Genomic DNA, 22158 nt, shown 5'->3' with positions numbered 1-22158 from the left:
TGGCAACAGGTTCAGTGGGCGGGGTCTGTTACCGTGGAAGCAGCGGTGGCAGCAGCAGCGGTGGCGCACCGGTTTCAAACAGACACAGTGTGGGTCCGATCTGGGGCCTACCAGCCAGCCGCAGCTCCTACGAAAGCCTGAAGGGGGCGCCCGCTCCGCCGAGGCGCAGTGACAGCTACACGGCCATCAGGAACCACGACAGACCCAACTCCTGGTCCAGTCTGGATCATGCACGCTCCCTGCGGTGAGTAGGGTCCGTCCAATCAGAGGGAATTATGACTAAATATTTTTGACAAAAATAGACCATGATTGGGCAAAGAGAATGGTGATGAGGATTTGTTACCATCAAGAGCACAGAGTCTGCCCCCCTTTCATTAGTGTGTTCAAAGCCAATGTTGTTCTTAAAAGGTAAAAAAAGTATTTGTTAATGCATTATTATATGTAAAAGCGCTATTCTACACTATAGTGAGCTGTGCTATGAAGAAATACCATTGATACCATTTTTGATTTGATTCAATTCTATTTGATTTGATTTGGTACAATACAATCCACTATAATACAAGATTATCCAGTAAGAGACAATACGGTCACCAAGGTCTAATATGAATGTTATATTTATGGTATTGTACAATATTATATAATTCAAAACTATTCGGTTGTTGAAAGATAGATATGGTATTTAATCTCATGCTGTTTTTATTCAGGTCTCTGCAGAAAGGTTCCTGGCATCACTCCAGTGGCCCTGTGGCCTCAAGTTCAGGTAAATAACATTTACACTCTATGTCCATGTCTATGACTCTACTCATTTTCGGGATTCAAATATACCATTTGTTCTGAAAACAATGACAAAATACGCAGCAGTCAATATGCCTTTGATGTGATAATTGAGATCATCGTTCCCTGCATTACTCACGCTGCCATCGTTGCATGCTGACTGTGCTTCCAGCTAAAGGCTCGTACGGCGCCGAGGGGCAGCTCCACACCGTGATAGAGAAGAGTCCAGAGAGCAGCCCCACCACAAAGCCTCGCCAGGGTGGAGGCCTTCCTCAGCCCTCTTCCCCTACTGGACCCTCCCCTACTGGACTTCCCGACAGTATCCCTCATTGTGGCCGGCTCATTCTGCCCACGGGCGTGAACCCCGTCCCACAGCCGGAGCCCCACTATGTGCCCAGCACCAGCCACGGGCCAAAGCCCTCGGGAGCCTACCCAGCTCCGTGCGAGGAGGGCGCACGACTGCAGCAGCAGCTGCAGGGTGACGCAGGGAGAGAGGAAGGAGCAACAGAGAGGCGGAGGGATGGAAGGATGTCAGCTAATGAAAACGGATACCAAAACCACATTTCCCTACACCCCTATTCCTCTCCTTCCTCATGTGCCTCTACACAGACAGACAGGTGACTTCTATGCTATATTTGAACAGCTGTAGTGTCATGACCTTCGACCAGTATCTTTGAAAAAAACATTTGTTCTGTCCAGATGTTGTGGGGCATCTGAGATTCTAAGTCGTCCCACACAATGACAGCTGATTTGGAGTACCTGATTCTGGCATTGTCATACTGCAGAGCAGTAAAACACAGGTTGTCTCACGTTAACTCAGTCTTCTACTTTTCTCAGGCGTCAACAGGAAGACTGTAACTCAGAACTCCACAAACTCCACATGAAAACTGCTGGAGAGGAATCGAAGGTCCAGACAGGGACTCAAAGGCTCCCAAACCACCTGGGACCTCACAGTCAGAGCTTCCAAGGGCCCCATATTCATACAAGCCAGAGAACCCACAGCCATGTGTTCCAGGAACAGAAACAGGATTTACATGTTGCCCACATCCAATCGACTGCTGAATGCCGGCCACCCTCCTCACAGCGGGGGGAGCCCTGCACACCGCTCCAGTCCAGGGGAGACAACAGCAGGTACACAGGGACAGCTTCCAGAAAGTGAATGATTGGATGGTTCATACAATGCTTGGATGATTTAGTCATTTGATGGCATTGACGACTGTCCCACCTTTACTTACTACTTGTCTTCCAATTCCTCCCCCTCCTTCCCTCCATTCAGATCAATGGAGCAGGCCAGCAATTATTCAGAGCCCATGGCATCATCCAGGCTCCCCCAGGGACAAGTTAGCCAGTCCTACCCTCAGCCTCCGGCTCTGTATCCCTCTGCCTCCCATCCTCATCCCCGTCACTTAAGTGACTCAGCAGCTCTGCAGTACCAGCACTGGGACCACCAAGAGTGGGAAAAAGACAGAGAACACCCACTGACTCGTCTGGAGAATGCCCTTGCTGAGGTTCAGCGATGCGCCAGCCCCAACAGTGTAGTTTCTTCCAATAGCCATGGCAACAGCAGCCTTGGCGATGGCAGCCAGGGGCCCGTCCGCAGCCTCTCTGTCCTGGAGAAGGTCAGTTGTTTTGAGCGTCGGGAGCGCACCAGAAAGCAGCGCAGTCACAGCGCTATCAAGGTACCAGACAAAGCCGGCCATGTGAGTGAACTGAACCAAACTTTGTTTGGTCACCACCTTTTCTCAATATTTTAGCTGAGAAACAAATAACAAGCAATACTCAAAAGAAAACAAATGAGGTTGTTTGGCATTTTCTATTTACTACACAGTATTGAAATGCTTGAAAACTTGATATTTTCTGACTTTGAATCAGATGACTGAGAAAGGCTCCAGCTCCCCTTGTGGAGCAGATGACCTCAGAAACATGCTGGAGAGAAGCAATAGCAGAACTAAAGCCCACAGGACCATGAGCTACAGGGGAGGCAACAGCGAACAAATGAAATACAGGTAAATGGGTTGTTGATAAAACTATATACATATATATATATAATATGAATGCATCACCTAAACTCTATTTCCATGACTGTTGGGACAATACAAATTGCATTTCTGTCTGGTTTTCAGGACCCCTGCGGATCCCAGTGCAGCTCTCCGGAGGAGCATCAGCACCTTCAATCTTGATGAATCCAGGGCGAAGGAAAGCAGGAAAGACTTTCCCCGGACACAGGACGTCCAAGAGATCTCCATGCAGGACACGTCCCTCAACAGGTCAGTCTTCCAACAGATCAGTCCTCCTGGACGCCCACCATTATAACAGGTCAGAGTCCTCTAAGAGGTCAGAGGTTGACTGGAAGAGTCCATCTGCAGGTCAGAGGTCACAATCTTTAAACCAGTGATGTTTCTTAGCAGGTCGGCGTACTTCCACAGTCAGAGTCATCACGTAGGTCAGATTACTCAAGGTTAGAGTCCTTCACCAACAAATCACAGTTCAGCAGGTCATAGGTCTTCAGAGCAGAGTATTTCCACAGGTCTACAGAGTTAACAGGTAATAATTCATTAGCTCTTTCTGCAGGTCAGTGTCTTGAGGTACTGTGGGCCACCCTGACAATGGAAACGTATCTCTTTTCAGATCTTACAGGGACTCTTTGAAAGATGCACAGTCCAAGGTCCTGCGGTCCACCTCCTTCAGAAGGAAAGACCTCAGTTCCTCAATCAGCCCTACACCTCCTGTAGCCCCTTCTCCGTTCTCCTCCTCCAGCAGCCACCTGGCTCCACCTGTGACAGCCAAGCACCATTCCCTGGAGAAAATAGGCCCCAAAACCATGCCCAAACCACAGGGCATTGTTATCACACCACAGTCGGTCACTACCCTTCACACTCCGAAGGAGCGCCACGTGGTCAGCCAGGAGACCAGAGGCCCGAGCCCACCAGCCCTTCCTACTGTCCCGCCAGTCGGTCCTTCTGCTCTGACCCGGATCTGCGGCCGCAGGCGTCTGACAGTGGACCAGAAGAAGCGATCGTACTCTGAGCCAGAGAACATGAACGAGGTCGGAGTTACAGATGCAGAGACTGCTGCCCTCTTCAGGCGTGGAGGAGGTAAATAAACGTGTACATTTTGTGTAAATTGGCTGGATAACCTAAAACCCAGATGATTGATAATGTGGGACAAATGTACACACAGACATAGAAAACATCTGTTCTGTACTGCTAGTCATGTAGCTAGATCTTGTTTCTCACCCTGGTTTTAATAGCACAAACCCATTTGAATTCAGTTTACCTTAATAGCTTTTTTACCTAAAAAGCTGCCCAGCTAGCTAAATCTAATGTTGAGCAGGATATGTCTGCTAATTTAGCAAAAAGCAAGAGGAGCAAACTTTGCTAGTTAAGAAATAATTACTGCATGCCAGTGAACAATTGGATATGTTTACAGAGATGACTGTGAAAGCCAGCGTTGCCGGCCGTACGGGTCGCTGTGTGCTCACTGCAGCTAGTTTTTGGGAGAATAGGGCTCGGATTATGGATAAAATGCACCTTTAGCAGCAGGTATTGAAGACTGTTTAGTACCACAGATTTGTTCTGACTCCTATACTTACTCCGATAATTTCTCATACAAATCAAAATGTTCCCATGTTAATTTCATGAAAGGTTCTCACATAATTGCTTTATGTTGACAAAATCGAGTATCTGTGAAGCTTCGCTTGTAAAAGTTTGCTTTAGCAAGCATGAAGAAAGCTAATATTCTGGTATTGAAACAGAATCTACGCTTTGCTTCACACAGCTAGCAGGTGGTTTGATTTTGCCTCTTCCACATTGCGGAGTGGTACATGGTACATCACAAACATCGAGAGTCTGTATGAGACTGACCTTCATCTTCTTGTCTGTCAGAGACCAGCGTGGCAGACCGGCGCAAGATGTTTGAGCTTGTGGCGAGTCGTTTTGGGGGCGGGGCTCTGCAAAATGCAACGTCAAGACCCGACCTGCGACAGCTTCAACAGGACGCTCTGGCTGAATACGTGGAGAGGAAGAGAAGCGTGAAAAAACGAGAGAAGGGAGAACAGAGGAGTGGACTGAGGCCGCGTAGTGCATATCTACCGCCTGAAGACAGCAACTATACAGGTGGGAGGAGTGTTTGATGAGTGGAAGATGGATGATGTATAATTAAATTGAACATTTAAGTAGATTAATCAGGTCTTGCCTTTCTTCTTCTCTCTTTTCTCTTCTGTCCCCCCCCCCCCCGTCCCCTCCTCTCATTCCTCGATCTTCTCTCTGGTCTCCTCCTGTCACTCAGACACCCTAAGCCTTTCCTCCGCCTCCAGCTTGATCTCCCTCCAGGACTCCGGTGCAGATCGGATCTTCTCCTCCGGGGAGAGGCGTCTCTGCTCCACCCTCCCTCCTGGAGCCGACCAGCACAGCCTCAACTCCAACTTCTTCTACCCGGGCAGGGTGACCATTCCGAGGGCCCCAGAGCACCCTTCTTCAGGGTAACCAAAACCATTCTGTCTGTTTATCACTCCATCATTGTGGTCCAGACAAGAATACATATGTATAGATAGATAGTATATATCTATATATATACTGTATCAGTCAAAGGTTTAGATATATTTTGTCCTTCAATTCAATAAGCAAACGTGTCCAAACTCTGTATCTATACAACAACACGGTTTGCCGAGCAAGGATGAAACCTCAGTTTTACTTGGGTCAATGGCAGTTGAAAAATCAATAGAAAAAACAATAGCTTGAATTTAGATTGTATATGAAGTTGAATTATTACATTTCAATAACTCAATCCTGTTTTTATTCTCCCAGTGCCCCATCCCCTGAGCCCAAGGCCCAGATCCTCCAACATATCAGACATGAAGCAGGGATTGGAAGAGACCTGGGTCTGGACCCCCCGCAGCTGGCCGCAGGGCCTCAACCCTTTGTGCAGAGGGCCGGGACACCTCGGGGCTCCGGGTTGTCGGCCTCTGCCGAGGATCTCCTGGAGACGTTTGACAAGAAACAAATGACTCCTCAACACCAGCGCTCCCGTTCCTCCCCCACAGTAGAGAGTCTGAGCCAGGTAACACTGCCCTCCTGCCAGCAGCTCACATTGCAGTTAACATTGTTGTAGCCTAAAAAAACAACTAACAAACCACGATTCATCACTTCAGCGTCATATTTGTCATTAAATCTTATACGACTTCCACAGCTCTTCTAATTAGAGTTTGATTTGACAATGACTCGCCGTTATGGGACATTTGGCCCTAAGTCACACAGGAAATGTCCAGAGTCCTCAAAGTTTCCTGTGGGGTGCCAGGAAGCTGGAGACGGCTGCTGGGCGCCGTCCGATGCAGACGATAGCAAAGATAACACCCAAATACATACATGTACAGTCTTTAAAGGAATGCGGTAAAGGTTGAAGGTCTTTTATCTCAGTGATCAGAGCAGGCGGTGTCACATAAACATCATTACACTTCAGACGGACAAACAGTCTGTCCTCTTACTTTAAACAGTAGATTTCAGCGCAGGGTTCCTCTGTCCTGCTTTTGTGGCGTTGTTGTTTTTTAAGCTGAGCAGCTGACAAATCAGCAAGAACGATTCCTACTTAACTTTTGGTGTATCATAATAAATCATTATTGTTCATTATCCTCATTATTATTAAGAAACAATCGTTTGACACTAAATAGACCATCAGTTACTAAATGAACATCGAGTGGTATTGAAGAAGACTTGAAACTACAGATTGACACCATAAACCCATGTTTACAATGTGAATAAATCAAGAAAAAAGTAGAATCATTTTACATTTCTATAAAATCGGAGGAGTTCCCTGGTGGCCTGTAGAGAGAATGCAAATGTAAACCTTCATACTTTCACATTGGCTTCATGTTTCCAAACTGGGGGTTATTCATAAAAAGATCACACGGATACAGCTTGTTTCCACATGGAAATGACATTCTTCTACTTCACCTTGTCCGTGTGTGTGTGTTTCAGGACTTTGTCTCTGAGCCGGATCGCCGCTCTCTGGACAGGTACGTCACATCTGCCTTCAGACCCACGAGGGTGGAAAACAGCTGGCGTTTTTTTCCTTTGACTTCTGACAGTTATTCAGCCGCCCCCCCCGTCGTCTCATTTACACGTCTCTCAGTTCAGGTTATATAAAATAATTATAATAATCTTCATGACTTGATGAAGCATGTAGATTAAAATTCAAACATATAGTCAGTACAGCGGCATCCTCTTTTCTCTCTGATGATTTGTTTGTGTGGCTTCTCCTTAATATGAAATGCTACTAATTTGAACTTTTTGAAGCAAAATGTTTGTTCCCTGCTTAGACCTGAGGCTTCATGGAGATACACATGTTGCGCCGATACGTCTAATAGCTCTCTTCCATAATAGGCTGTCAGAAGTCAGCCAGTATGTGTGAGAGCTTTAGGCTCTCTGCCATTTTTAAACCAACTGTGGCCTTATGAGTCCATGTGCCCTGCTGCTGGCACCTCAGAGAGAGAGAGGAAGCAAGGAGAGAGGACAAGGAATGAGAAGGAAAGGAGGGGATGAACAGGAGGAGGGTAAACAAATGGGGATGGAGGAGGAGGAGGTGAAAAGAGGGAGTGTAGGGAAAGGAAGGAGAAGAGGAAATGAAATGAGGGAGAATCACAGACGGAAGGTAAGGATTGGGAGGTGTAACGAGAAAAAGCTCAGTAACACAAGGAGGGAGTATATATTAGAGTATATAAGAAGAGGAGTCCAATAAGGGAGGATTCACACAAAACTCTCAAAACTGTTTGCTCTCTAAATGAGGTCAGAGGTCACTTCAGGAATTCTGTGTGCATGTTTAAACAGATCTGTCTGGTGTGCAGGAACGTGAATGCATCACTCCTCATTACTGAGGAGGACCTTCAAGGACCTACTACTATCTTTGTTCAGTTTTTAAATTGCATTCTTTCCATGCAATGTAAAATGTGAATCCTCCAAAGGGATCATCACTTCACAGTATTACCTCTATAATATATTTCTCTTTGCCATTGTTATTTTTATTTTATAATATTTCTGTGTCTCTCAGACTTGAAGAAGTGGAGCTATCGGGAGGGCTCTTCCCTCTGCGATACTCCCAAAGCAGTCTGGACACTGTCCAGCCTGCAGGACCTTCACAAGGTGAGCAAAATCAGCATATAGTTATTGTACTGTGTACTTGTGGCCTCCTCTTCCTCCGACGAAGTCTGTCTTTCTCATTTTCATTTATCCTCAATGTTTTGTATTATCTAACAGTTCCAACGATCTTCAACTCCTCCCGGGCCCTTCCTTGTGTTCTGATCCCAGACGCTGGCCCCTCCCACACACCTGTCCCTCGCCGGGAGCGACAGAGATACAGCGAGCGCCCGCGGACCCACAGCACTTCCACCTTGGCGGCCTCCGTCGGCCTGCCATGCCCCCTCTCCCCTCCTGGGACTCAGGACAGAGGCGGCGCGGGGTGGCATACTCCCGAGAGGCTGAGCCAGGCTGACCTGGACGCCATCACCTTTCCAAGCACCCCGCAACCCGGCACAGGCGATGGCGATGGTTGTAACCCTAGCGGCCGCAAGACGAGACACAGTTTGAGTGACGCTGGCATGGTAGAAGACACCACTAGGGACGTGTGGACAGGGCGAACCTTCAGTTTGGAGGCGGTTGAAGGGTATTCTGAGGAAAACGGTAGACACATTTTGCCAGCGATGGCAGACAGGAAGCAGAGCAGCAGCATGTCATCGTCGCCTCCCTCGTCCTCCCAGCCCCTGGCATCTCTGCGGATCTCCGAGTCGAGTTTCTTCGGCCCCGCTGACCAGCAGCAACCACCGCAATCCTCCGTAGGCCTATCACAGGAGGACTGCGATGAGGTCTTCCTCCAAAATCCTCCGTCACCTCCTCCGCTAATCAAAGAGACAAACGTCTTGGAGGAATTCCCTCCACCTCCACCCCTCGAATTTGACCAGGAAGCTGCTATGGAAAGGTTTGTGTACAACTTTTAAAATTAAAAAATGGAAATACTATCATTATGTACGTTTTTTTAATTGTTCTAATGGCTCTTTCCCATTTCTATTTCACTGTTCTCTTTGCTGTGTTCAATACTAGCATGGAGGTCTCAAACCCCTCCACCATTGCCATCAGGAAATCATCCCTCCACTCCCCTCCGATATCTCCTTCCTCCTATGTCTATCCTTCGCTTGTGCCTATCCTCCTTCCTTCAGTCAAGTCAGAACTCTCCACCATAGCCTGCGTCCCCACATCTGCCACCACCGATGACACCCTGGGTCTTGAGTACCAGCCCCTACCCACAAGGGAACAGACTCCCGAAGAGCTGCGAGTGGAGGCGCTGGCCCGGCAGCTGGTGGGTATCTTGCGTCAGGAGTTAATTTGGAAAAAGGTTGCTGTGCCTAGTTTAAATAATCACTATGTTATTGTGCTTACTTCTGACATTACATCCAAAGACGTAACTGTGGTTTAGACATTGGGATGGGTCCAAATGAATACCCTTCCCCATCATTTTTTTAAAGCGGGTATTGGGCTGGTGTGTGCAGGTGTGGTGTAGCAGTGATCCAGCGTGCTCTGGTTGGGCATTTAATAAACTGTTCTTCAGTACTTTCGTACTGAAGTTCATGGCTGAGGTTTCCTTTGTTAAAGTCCCCAAGGACAATAGCTAAGGAGTCCGGGTTGATCCGCTCCACACGCCGTATCTGGTTGAGTGTCCGCTGTGCCTCCTGCACGTTGCCCGGCGGGTAAACACCGACCAGGATGAATGAAGCGAACTCACGGGGGAGTAGAAGGGTTTACAGTTAATGATAAAAGATTCCAGATCTGGAGAACACTGTTGTTGGATCACTGTTACGTCGTTGCACCAGCTGCTGTTGGAGTAGAAGCAGATTCCTCCACCCTTTGTCTTGCTGCAGAGCTCTGTTTCACGGTCCGCTCTGAGCAGCTTGAAGCCCGCCAGCTGGAGCACGGAGTCCGGTATCGATCCACAGAGCCAGGTCTCCGTGAAGCACAACACGGAGGATGTAGAAGAGTCTCTGTTTGTCCTCACCAGCAGCTAAAGTTGGTCCAGTTTGTTGCCCAGTGAGCGCATGTTGGAGAGAAAGATGCCCGACTGAGTTGTGCAAGAACCAACGAGCCAAGAGACCGATCCATTGACAGGGTTCATAAAAGGAGAACATATATTTTACATATTTTCTGCTGTATATTGGGGGGACAGATTGGTATTTTCTCAATATTGGGAGGGACACGACCCCCCCCAATGGATGCGTGGTTACGCCTATGATTACATTACATGTCATTTATCCAAAGCGACTTACGATAAGTGATCTACCTTGATCAGGGTACTTAGTTTTCAGGGTTCCTTTTCCTCAGTGGCCTACTTTCTTCTAAGACTATTTTTGTCATTGTACAGAGTATGGCTTAGCTGTGGTCACTTGTTTATCATTGTACCTAGTTCTGACTTTATCTATGTCATTACTTAAATCAACCTTTGTTTCCAGAACCAAATTGGACTTCTACTGTCATACATACTTTGCTTCTTGTATCCAGGTGATGCAGGACAGTTCTCTGGTGCCCCTCCTGGAAACCTGGGGAAGTAAATCCACTGTTGAGCTTATGGAAGAGATCTTTCCAAACAGGAAATTGGTTGGACAATCACCACGGCAGCGTAAGGGCAGTAGCCAATTGGATTGCAGGTAATTTTGTCACGTGGTGTGTCTTTGAAAATTCATAGAACATAACTTTAGTATAAACAAAAACATTCCTCTTTTTAAAAATATTGTCATGTATTTCCTTGCTAACATTGACGTCAATAAGTAATTATTTTAAATCATAATACGAGTTGATGAAATCCAGCGTTCTCATTGGTTGAGAGTGAGTCACAGGGGGTGTATTATTCAGTGATAATGTACAGTTGCTGTTCACATTGACCCCAGCGTTTCATATCTCTGCGCACTCAAAGTCACACGTGGGATGGTGGACATTTTAGCTTTTAGCTCGGTGGCGATCGCCGAACAATTAAGGAGGACGTCCTTAGATGGAGCGGGACCCAATGCCGTTTAGATGCACATATTGGGGTCTATTTTTCCTCTGGACTGATGAAATGTGATACACAACGTTTGTTTGCTACAACTTTTTTGTGCTGAAAAGCAGCTGCGCGTCGGACCTAACGATGCCCTCGAACTGTTACATTATTGGACGATAAAGTACAGCCTCTCGTACCTTATTGTTTAATTAAATACCTATTTGCGCTTCTGGTTTAAAAGTGCTTTTTTTCTTTGGTTGTAGACAAGTTTCCCAACTTGACGATTACTGCTGCAGTCGTTCCCGTCCCTAAATAGTAAAAACAACTCCAGGATAGTGAATTACAACCAAACAATGCACATTACAGACTGAGGATGGAGGAGAATTACACTGGAAATTCAAGAAGTGTTTTATGCAACACAAGAATAAAGACCTTCCTTTTAAATGTGTTTATTTCAAGAAAAGACATTGCAGAAAGTTCCCGAAGGATAAGATAAATGGTTTGGGGGAAAATAGGCTTCCTGTAAACCAACATGTATCATTCTTGTTGTGTTGGCTGACATCTTCTCCTTCTATCTGCTGCTGACACAGAGGAGAAACACCACAAACCTCTACTGTGCCTGTTGTGGCCTCTCAAGTGGGCGACATTTTGAAGGTGTTTTTGTCTGTGAACATGTTGTACAGAGAAGGAATGTTTCCTGAAGGACACAAAGGTGTGCACTCATCGATGTAGTGGCTTCATTTCATGGTTTTATGTGGTTCTGTCCAGTCAGTGGCAAAAAGGGGGGTTTCTTTGAGCCTTGACTTTAGGTACATGTATTATGCAGCTTTTTGTAATGGTGCTTTCACGTGAAAGTTTGATAGGATACGAATGTTCGTTCTGTTCTCAACTCAAATATCAGCGTGACAGGTGTAGATATGGCTTCCTGCTAGCTAAACAGCTGATCAACACTGACACCTAGCTGCCAGAGTTTGTCTAATTGGACCTGTCAAATTCAGCATTTAATAACATGTTTATCATGTCCTTTTCTCCCTTTTACCTGGAATCTACTCTTTCAAGGATCCAAGATGGCGTCTGTGGTCCTGATCAGAGCACAGCGGCGGGTCTGGATGAGGAAGGGAAAGACCTGAGCACCAGGAAGGTAAAAACAAGAATTTACTCTCATTATTATTCTACTAGTGGTATTCACTTAAGCGTAATCCTAAAACGACCCCTTTTCAAACCTGTTTACCAGCTGGACCTGTGTGAGGCCCTGAGGCGCAGCATGGAGGCTCTGCAGCAGGAGAAGGAGGCGCTGTGCGAGGAGCACCGATGCCACCAGGCGCTGGGGGCCAACATTGACGCCCTGGTGCACGGACGCCTGAAACCCAACGAGAGGGACAAGTACAACGTGTTCATCGGTACGACGTGGGTCTTTGGGGACCACCTGCGGCGGAGGCACCAACTAAGACATTGACCCCTTTTCTGTGTTTGCAGGAGATCTGGAGAGGATCGTGAACCTGCTGCTGTCGCTGTGCAGCCGGCTGTCGAGGATCGACAGGTCGCTGCTGGCTCTGGAGAGAGGGGAGCTGGAGCAGGAGGACACGGCGGGCGAGAGGGTGAGACAGGACAGGATCTACACTGTTACCCAAAGGCCTGTTTACCTCCCCACCAGGCTGCAGCTGAGTCTGCCCATTATCTATTCCCCTTTGACTTTGTGTTTTGACCCAGTGAAAACCTGCTTTGTGTTTTAAAATACAAATGGAAGTAATGTAGAGGTGGTTGGTTTAGTTACACATATGCCATTAGCTTTTTAATGGGACCTAATAATATATTTTAGAAGATTTGCAGTATGACACTGAGATGGAGCGATCAATGATGAGATGAGATGAGCCTGACAGCTCAGGATTTCAGTGGTTTCCCAGAGGATTTCAGGGTTCATCCTCTGTGGATTATGTCTGTCAGCTTTTCCCAGAACATTTTTAGGCATGTACAGCACTAGGACCCTGAAATTGAAGCAGCTAGTAGGAATTTACCCATTATTCACTTCCCAGTGCTTTGAACTGAACAGGGGGCGCCTCTGCTGGTGCAAAAATAAGTGTAAATGACTCTGCTTTTCATTTAATGAATCCGTCAGTAAACATTTTTCACATGGGTTCATGGCATCGATCTGTAGTTTAAAGTTGTCTTGAATATTATGTTCATTTAGTAAATGATCCATTTAGAGACAAACAGATCGTAAAGCAGAGGATGACTTAAGGCGGGGTGACCTTGTGATTTACAGGTATGTGAGTCCCTACGTCAAGTCCAACATGGTCAATTCAAAGATCCAAGATGGCAACAAACAAAATACCTAACTCAAGGCTTCAAAACACTACTTTTATACAGTCTATGACCTCTGCCTTTCTAATTGTGCATGTCATTCATTCCACGGATCCACACTGCGATATTTACATTTTCCGTATGTGGTCCATTTGGATGTTGACATGCACATGTTTGAGGTATTAGTGAAAAGGTTCTGTTTAAGCTGATAGGCCCTTTGTCTTCTTGCTTCGTTCAGGAGTCCCTCCATCACAAACGCTCTCTGCTCCTCGGACAGACCGAAGACGCCCGGGAGCTCAAGGAGAACCTGGACCGGCGGCAACGCGTCGTCCACGCCATCTTGTCTGGCCACCTCGCCGAGCCGCAGCTCCAAGACTACCGGCTCTTCGTCAGCACCAAACCCTCCCTGATGATCCGCCAGCGTCGCGTCGATGACCTCATACGGCAGGCGGAGGAGCAGCTGACCCGTCTGGCCGAGGGCCTGCCGCCGGAGCTAGCAGAGGGTCGCGTTCGGGCCGGGGGGAGTCCGTTGTCCTCGTCGGGCGCCGCCCAATGCCCTCCGCCTTTTCTGGCCTCTGTGAATTCAGGCCACGCCTACTTAGTGAAGACCACCACTGTGACGTCACTGTGACGTCACAGACAGGCCGTGGTTGCACATGGCAGCGAAGGATGGGAAAGACAAGACAATTGGAGGGATTTTCCGGACTGAAGGAGCTCCACATGAAGAAGGAGCCTGAAACGGGCTCCGTTCCCGATGACACAACTATGCAGACTTCACACAACATGCCTCACATGTTCACACTGTTCAGCCGGCGCTAAGTGAACTAACACTTCCCATGATTCTCTGTTCTGAGAGGGGTTTGTGTTTTTTTTTTTTGGGTTGCAAGTTTATTGTCAAATACTACAAAAGAACAACTTAAAACACTTAATGTGTTTCTTTCAATGTCCCTCTCAGTAAAGACTAAAGTGACAATTCCAAGCTGTAAATGTAAATGTCAGCTTAAATGTATCCTCCATTTTCCAGATAGCTTGGAAAGCTAGAGGACCCCCGAGGGCTTTAATAGATCCGTTAGACAGCAGCTCAAATTAGAATGAAAAGGATCAGACATTTCACAAGTCCCAATCGCTCTGGAGTAGTTCTTTAGCAACCCCGGCCGTGCCTTCAGGAACTTCCAATATTCAGACGTTCTCTCAGAAACTCTTTACTCGCATGACGAAGGGAGCAGGTGTGTTAATCTCCCCAAGACAAAATACTATGTCGTCTTTAGGACAAGACATTACTCATCAAACTCTTTCCAGATTTTAAAACTCAATAAATATACACCAAAATCGGAGGGACATTTGTCGTTTAGTTTACGGCTACAACAAGAATGTGGACTCCATGTGAACACGATCACATGACACTGTAACACTACTACTGTCACTACTGTTTGTCTGGAGCTTCCAGCACTTTCTTTTTTACTGTAGCAGCCCGACTTCTGTTCGCTGCATTTTTTACACTGAACCATCAACATACTTCTACTTGGCATGAAGATTTAAAAAAAGTTTTGATTCCAAAGATTTTTCACAAGACATTTTGATGGAAGACATCTACTTGGTTTCCGGGATTTTAAATTTGAAGTTTTGTTTGTTACAAAAGTAAATTACACTTTTTTCCCTTTAAGTTTATTTCAATCTGCAATATTTACGTAAGAGTAATATCTCAGTCTGTTTCTTATTAGCAAGAATAAGTACCACAATACACTGTACCAAAAGGTATTTAATTTATTATGACATGAAAAGCAGAACAACTTAAGACAGTTAAGCAATCATTGGCTGACAAATGGACTGTCAATCATTGGATTTATTAAATTGACTCGTTATGATGTCATGGTTAAATACCCCAGGCAGACTTAGATCAAGTCTTTCAGGTTCCCATCATATCCGTTACAAGCTTTCTCACACTGTTTTCTGATCACATTTTCATTTGATTTCATTTGTCCTCCTTCTGGATATCTGCTAAATAAAACACTGGTTGTGTCTTTAGTTATCTGAAGAACCAACTTTGAAGAAAACCCAGTGCCTTGTACTCCACTTCCATAAGGAATACTAATGATTCATATCGAAGAAGTGGAGGCAGACTTTTTTTTGTCACTAGCATGAATCATGCTACATTTACCACAATACAACTCAATAGAATATTTGATAAGACTCTCCAAATAAAAGTTACGGACGTTTACCAGTTTATAACAAAGGCTCCGTGATGACCCTGATGATATCACTGACCTCCTTGGGGCAGTTTTGCCAGGCTTGTCCTCCCGGGCTCCACAGAAGACAGCATGCAAGTTCAGAGGCCAATCTTTGTGTTTAACATTGGTTGACTCCCCCTTTGATTTAACTAAACGGTCCACCACATGAATTTTTAACTGGTTGAATCAGGACATATTTTTTTATCTGAGAAAGTTAAAAGGTGCAACAGTGAATACAGATATTACAATGATAAAATAGTAATGAACTATAATGTTATATCACTCATCACAATAGTTATATTCAAGTTGTTGTGAAATCATTTGCTTTGCATTGTTTACCTTTGTTGTGCGAGCGCTGTCCTCTGGGGGCTACGTTGGCTCGGTTCTTTCACTGTTTTCCCTTGTCGAGCACCTTCTGAATACTCTCAGTGTGTCGTGTCCTCCGACCAGGACAGCGCACAGTCCGCCTCGTGTCCTTGGTTGAGCCACATTATGAAGTTTGTTCTTGTCATTTTCCCAGGCACTACAGGATATCAAGACAATTTATCATTGAATGAAATTCAATGTTCGCTTTTTGAAAGGAGGACAGTTAAGTAAAAAAAGCTCTGTTTTTTGTTTTGCAAAATAAATGTATTTTGTAAATGAACTGTTGTCTTCAAGTTGTACACACACACACACACACACACACACACAGAAACAGACACACAATGAAAGGAACATGTCTAGTACGGATATTGTGCAGTCTGAACTAAAGCAAATCAGCTGTAATCAACATTCTTATATTGACTTTGGATCAATTGCATTGTGTCATGTGAACGCGGTCACTCGTAGGGAGCGTTTGGAATGTTCTTTCCTGTTCTGGTTCCCTCACTGCCCTTACAGCCATGTTTCTGGCTGCACCGGGTGGCTCTGCAGCAAGCAGGACTAGACAAAGGCAAAGGTTGATTCATCAAGGTGAACATGTGCTATACAAAGCATTACTATATCACAAAATATTCTAAATGACATTTTTTGTACGGTATTGCAAAAAAAATCATCAAAACCATGCATTCGGATGGGACACACAACATGGAAGTAAATGCACTTTCAAATTAATGATTTGTCGTGTAATTTTCCATTTATTCATTTTAAATTGCTCATATAATTTTGTTTTTAATTAATCTTAATGTAGTTGCAGGGAAAACAAAGAAACAAATAAAATAGCTTTTCTTTTAAAAACACTGAATCTGTGAGTCCATTATCCAAATGGTTAGTTTAAAATACTATTCAGCGACTGTCTCCAGGGATCAAGTTAAAAGTACAATGCTTATAATTGTTTTACACACACAAAACATTTAATACTGCTAAAAACATAATATTAGAACATCTGTTTTACGTTGATATAGCATGCATATGCAAACAATGGACAGGTGGTGCTGTGCTAAAGTCCCGTCTCACAACATTACAGTTCTGTTATATTCTACAACCGACGTCATCCACACATCCGGGTCACGTGCAGGAATGCAGCAGGTACGGTGTGGGCGGATACCTGAGGAGGGCGGAGCTTGTCCGACCTTTGAGCGCGGCGGAGAGGAGTGAGGGACAGAGGGCCCGCGGAGCCGCTAAACACCCGAATGGCGACAGAGTTCACCCAGGACGCGCTGTTACATTTCCTCCAGAGCCGCGGAGGCTCGGTGAAAAACTCGGACCTGCTTCTGCACTTCCGAAACTTTATCCGGGACCATGCGGACCAGAACCACAACCGGGAGCTCTTTAAACAGTTCGTCAACTCCGTCGCCACCGTCAGACAGGTGGACGGCGTCTCGTACGTGTTCCTCAGGAGGAAGTTTAAAGGACAGGTCCCCGGCGGCGGCGGTGAACGGGAACCGCGTCCGAGTCCACCCACCGCCGGGAGATACGCAGAAGCCCCCCCGAAGAACGCCGCACCCAAACCGCGGCGGCAGGAGGTGATGCCACCCGCCCCGCCCGGAGTAACAATCCTCCCCGCCGCTGGGATCCTCCTCAACAACAACAACAATGTGGCAACAAACATGAACCTGAAACAGCGACAGGAAATCAGCCCGACCACCAGACCACCAGCCCCCCCTGCTGCTGCTGCTGCGGTCAGTCCAATCCCACAGAGAACAGACGCAAAGATCCAGTTTACGGCTCTGCACCCGGCCCCAGCCCAGCGCATTCAAGTGGCACAGCCCTGGGGGGCTCGTGGACTGCCTCCTGGGACCACACCTGTAGTCACGAGCCTTAGAGAAACCAGACAGCAGGTCCCGGTCCCCCAAAACGCCAGAGGGAGGGAGGCCTGTCAGCAGATCGAGGGGGGCTTCCATCAGGGGGCTCCTGTCCCACACCTCGGTCTTCAGCCGCAGGATACCCCACGACGCATGAGGTACAGACCAAGCTACAAAACTGCAGTGTCTTATGATGATGATGATGATGAGGATTACGACGAGGAAGAGGAGGAGGTCGAACTGAGGCAGAGTTCATCAGGAGGAAAGTGGCCCTCTGCCAAGCCTCTTTTAGACCAACCAATCTGCGCCTCGTCGCCATCCATCGTAGACCCGCATGGCCTTCCCACTGTCTACTCCTCGTCCTCTTCCTCCTCATCAGAGAGACAGGTACCAAAGGTTTTGGTCCAGAATGCGGAAACAATGCCCCCTGGTGGGCCAGGTCGGAGCATGCAGTCAGGGGTGTGGCCAAGAGGACAATGGGCCGGGACAGGGCTAGAACCCGTGTCCGGTCCAGTGGGGTCCACCAGAAGCATCCTGCCTTTAGATGAGGAGCGCTTCACCCCGTCCTCGGAGCCTCGCGGCAATGTCTCAGACCACCAGTACCCGCAGCACGTAGGTGTCCAGCCGGAGCCCAGGCAGAGGCCGACTCCACGCCAGGGGGCGTGGCTATCATCCAGCCAAAGCAGCATCTTCTCCCCCTCATATTACGAAAGCAGCCCAGGTGACCAGCTATCATTTGGCTCCCACAGAGGACCAGGAGGGAACCACAACTATGAAGATTCACAGGCCAGAGCAGGTCCTGTGTGTGTGTGTGTGTGTGTGTGTGTGTGTGTGTGAATACATTTTTGTTCTCTTTTCTTGTGAGCTCCATTGTTGTCCAAATTCTATAAATCACATCAATGAGCTAGACTGGTTTACTAGATGTTCCTTCATTACATAGAGCACACACACACACACACACACACTGTAGTTCCTTTTGACCCACATACTCCAACCTGCTGCAGGAAATAGTGACCAGAGCGAATGTGGATTAATCTGCTGCAGAAAATAGTCCCAAAAAACAGATTTCTATTTCTGATGCGTAACATTTGCTAAAATCTACAACGCCACGTGTCAAATATTAAAATGATAATAAGTGATAGTCAAACCTGAAAATGGACGAGCTTTATGGTAAATCCCTGCTGAAACCTGACTGATTAAAATAAACTAGCTGCGTTTTGTAAATATCAACAGGTGAGACTGTGGGCGGGTCTCAAATCCAGGAAGCAATCCAGCGAGCCCAAGGGAAGAAGTTGGAGCCTTTGCCTATGCATCATTACACAGGCCATCTCCATGACAACCAGGAGGCCACCGCTAATTTGGCACCATTCCATTGCTCTTCTGACCGTCTCCAGGGAGACGTGTACTCTACAGCCGGCAAGATACCGTGGCACCTCTCCACAGGTCAGAACAACCTTTTGTGATCACATGTCGTAGTGCGCAGCGAGCTTATACCACCCTAAATTTGTGCCCCCCGCCTCCCCCCCTGCAGGTGATCTCCACGCCGACCGAGAGGAAGTGGAGTCGAGCGAGGGCTCCACCTCCTCGCGGACGCTGCTGCGGGCGCGCCCGCCCGACGCCAGGCGGCTCAGCAGCAAGGTGAGGAGCCGGATGTGCCGCAGCCTGGGAACCAACCTCGACCAGCTGCTCCAGGAGGAGGTGAGGGCGGCGGGAGGAAGCGAGATGGCGCGCCTCAACCGCCTCCACCTGATCTCCTCGTCGCTCAGCCTGCGCTACGACCTGTCGTCGTCCTCCTCGCTGTCGTCCTGCTGCACGCCGCCTCGCGGCCCCAGCCCCGCCCACCTGGACGAGAGGGCGGAGGCAAGCGCAGGAGGGACGAGTCCTCCCACCGCCTCCCCCCCTGCTCAACGTGAAGGCTCCAGTCGGCAGGTGAGACTTCTGGGGTCACATGGAAGTATTGAACCAACTGGTGCTGATTGCCGTTTCTACTATTCCGATTTTTCCCGCTTTAAAGGATCTTGAGCAGTTGGGTATCAGGTGGTCTGATGTCACAATACCAAAAGTATGACTTATGATAAGATACCCGCCATAAATATCACAATACCCAATACTTACCAAAAAAAATGATTTGCTAACAGGGATTTTTTGAAGGTATTTATTTCATACTTTTTACTCTCTGATTTAAACACCTTTCAGGCAATTTCCTCCATCTTTAATCCTTGATGTTCTGTAATGACCGTCTGAACACACATGTGCCGTCCTCTTGGTTATATTATTTTTTGATATATCTTAAATGAAAGCCTTCATTAAGAAATCCTCATTGGGGGGCACCTTTTGGTTAGTTTGCTAACAATCAGAAGATCTTGTTTCCCTCATAATGTCTACTGAAGACAAAATGATGACATTGTTATTGATGAATTGTTTGATGTATGTTTCTTCAGTCCGTGGTCCCCTTGGGGCCCAGGGAGCACGCGTGGATGGTGAAGGCGGCGGCGGGGGCCTGGCCCGACATCTACACCATGTTCAGAGAGGACTCGTCCCTGCTCAACAAGCATGACTTCATCTCGGGCTTCACCGTGCTGCACTGGATCGCAAAACACGGCGACCACAGAGTCCTCAACACCTTGTGGTACGCGATGACCATGTCAGATCAACGCTTGCTGGAACTTTGATGGCCGCGATAAGCGAAAATGCACTTATCTATTTAATACTTAAAAGTAAATACTGCTCACTGCCTTCTCTGGTTTCAGGTACGGAGTTCAAAAGGCCGGTTTGACGTTCAACATCAACGCCAAGTCGACGTGCGGCCAAACGCCTCTCCATGTCGCCGCCATCCACAACAGCAAGAACATCCTGCGCCTGCTGGTGACCAACTTCCACGCGGACGTAAAGCTGAGGGACACGGCGGGGAAGAAGCCCTGGCAGTACCTGAGTCGCGCCGCGTCACCAGACGTCTTCCAGCTGCTTGCAGCGCCGCTGCGGCCTGCCGGCGGGGGGGAGGGGAGAGGCGTCGAGATAGAAGAGCACGACCGCGTACAGCACCAGCAGCCCCGGCAGCGGCAGCGCCGGCGGCATCACCTCTCCTTCGCGTCCCAGGGAGAGAGGCCGCCTGTCATGACGGGCACAACGAGGGTCAAGAGGTCGTCATCCATCGCGGCGTTCCTCAAACACAAGTCGCTGCAGCGGTTCTACGGACACCAGTCTGACTCTTCAGTTTAGAGATTGGTTTACTTGACTGAACAACAGATTGCTGGCCTCAAAGACCTTTGAAACATTTGTGGGACTAAAACACAGGCAACATCAGAATGGGTTTATTGGGGGCCAGTCTTGCTGATATCTAAGGGTTTATGTACACCTTTTTCCAAGGGAAAAAAATGCATATTGTTGTAGAATACACAAAGAGCCACAGTTGTGAGTTCCCTTGATCGGGGATCAGAGAGCGGACATGTTTGAGCATGTCTCCTGAAACTCAAATCCAGTTCTGCAGAGCTCTTTTGTCACATGAACCTCTGTTCCTGGTACTTCAGTTTGGGTCCATGCATGCTCCGGTGGGGGATTAACCAAGTTATAATAAATGTTGTTTAAAAATAAAAACGGATCCACCCCCTTCCAGCCTTGAGCACATTCCAAATAACTGCAACAGGGAGCACTGGTTTCTGCACCTGAACCTTGTTTCCCCGGATACGGCTCCAAAGAAAACATTGTTGGGTGTTCAGCGTCTTTGACATCTGGTATCGGTCTGAAGCTGTGATTCTCTCACGATGCCTCGGCGCTGATTCTATAGGCAATGAACCTGCAGTGGATAAGGTTTCACATTCACATCTTTACAATGAAATAACTAATGGCACTACTTTATTTGAAGTCTTTAAACCTGGTGGGACTGTTTAGAAAAAGGTAGTTGTGACTCACTACAGCGTGGGTTGTTCTTACCGTTGTACTCACCAAAGGGACAAGTGGACAAACGAGTGAGAAGCAAACAAACCCCCCAGGTGCTAATCGGAGGAAAGGACGAGAAAGAAGTGGAGGTCAGGTGACTTGCACAAAAATATTGCAGTATGATAACAATGTGTTTACATTACTGATTACTTTTTTTTGCTTGCTGGATCTGTTGCTCATTTTGTACTCACCTCTTTGAACCATTTCTTTATTAAATTTACTGTATCTTCCTGCATTTGGGCCGTTCCCCAGGTTTTTTTCCCCGATCGTGAAACTATTCTTTGAATGTTTGAACGACGATTACCTTTTTTGTCACATGGTACTATAATTTCATTACATATAGTGCCATGAAAATGGATTTAGTCAAAGACAAAGGTAACCCAAGCAAATACAAAATGCAGTTTTCATATGATTTATTAACCCTTTAATGTCCTCACCAAGAAAAAAGTAATGAAAAAATTATTTATTTGGATATTTTACTTCTTTGGGGCATTAATAACAACAATGAAAAAGAAAAATGTTAACAGACCTCACAGTTCTTTAAATACAGGCATCATGAACTGTCACTTTAGGGTAAAGTACCAAATAGATATGCAAATTCCAAAACAGTAGAAGTAGTCAAATACAATGTTAACTTATGACAGTAATAAAAAGCATAAATGTAAGATACACTTCACACTTCT

General features: G+C 46.9%; 2 protein-coding genes across 2 annotated transcripts in view; both read left to right on the top strand.

Annotated features, from left to right (window-relative positions):
* Positions 1–15954, top strand: part of shroom3 (shroom family member 3) — a 44379-nt gene extending 28425 nt beyond the window's left edge. Inside the window, exons 7-26 of the mRNA XM_037485253.2 lie at positions 10–244; positions 705–760; positions 947–1391; positions 1612–1905; positions 2051–2453; positions 2647–2780; positions 2898–3041; positions 3403–3869; positions 4659–4889; positions 5062–5254; positions 5580–5832; positions 6747–6784; positions 7816–7907; positions 8022–8739; positions 8862–9117; positions 10311–10456; positions 11845–11926; positions 12020–12185; positions 12262–12383; positions 13325–15954. Coding sequence (XP_037341150.2) covers positions 10–244; positions 705–760; positions 947–1391; positions 1612–1905; positions 2051–2453; positions 2647–2780; positions 2898–3041; positions 3403–3869; positions 4659–4889; positions 5062–5254; positions 5580–5832; positions 6747–6784; positions 7816–7907; positions 8022–8739; positions 8862–9117; positions 10311–10456; positions 11845–11926; positions 12020–12185; positions 12262–12383; positions 13325–13717 — 4868 coding nt within the window. The 3' untranslated portion in view covers positions 13718–15954. The remainder of the gene's footprint in view (positions 1–9; positions 245–704; positions 761–946; positions 1392–1611; positions 1906–2050; positions 2454–2646; positions 2781–2897; positions 3042–3402; positions 3870–4658; positions 4890–5061; positions 5255–5579; positions 5833–6746; positions 6785–7815; positions 7908–8021; positions 8740–8861; positions 9118–10310; positions 10457–11844; positions 11927–12019; positions 12186–12261; positions 12384–13324) is intronic.
* A 754-nt stretch (positions 15955–16708) lies between these two features.
* Positions 16709–21710, top strand: LOC119227061 (uncharacterized). The gene is made up of 5 exons (XM_037485512.2): positions 16709–18335; positions 18773–18982; positions 19071–19468; positions 19981–20168; positions 20290–21710. The coding sequence occupies exons 1-5, from the start codon at positions 16928–16930 to the stop codon at positions 20756–20758; spliced, it is 2673 nt and encodes an 890-aa protein (XP_037341409.2). The 5' UTR covers positions 16709–16927; the 3' UTR covers positions 20759–21710.
* Positions 21711–22158: the final 448 nt, after the last annotated feature.

This window comes from Pungitius pungitius, chromosome 18 (genome assembly GCF_949316345.1).
Source record: "Pungitius pungitius chromosome 18, fPunPun2.1, whole genome shotgun sequence".
Taxonomy (NCBI): Eukaryota; Metazoa; Chordata; class Actinopteri; order Perciformes; family Gasterosteidae; genus Pungitius; species Pungitius pungitius.
Note: the sequence above shows the minus strand (reverse complement) of the source record. Positions and strands in the feature narration are given on the sequence as shown.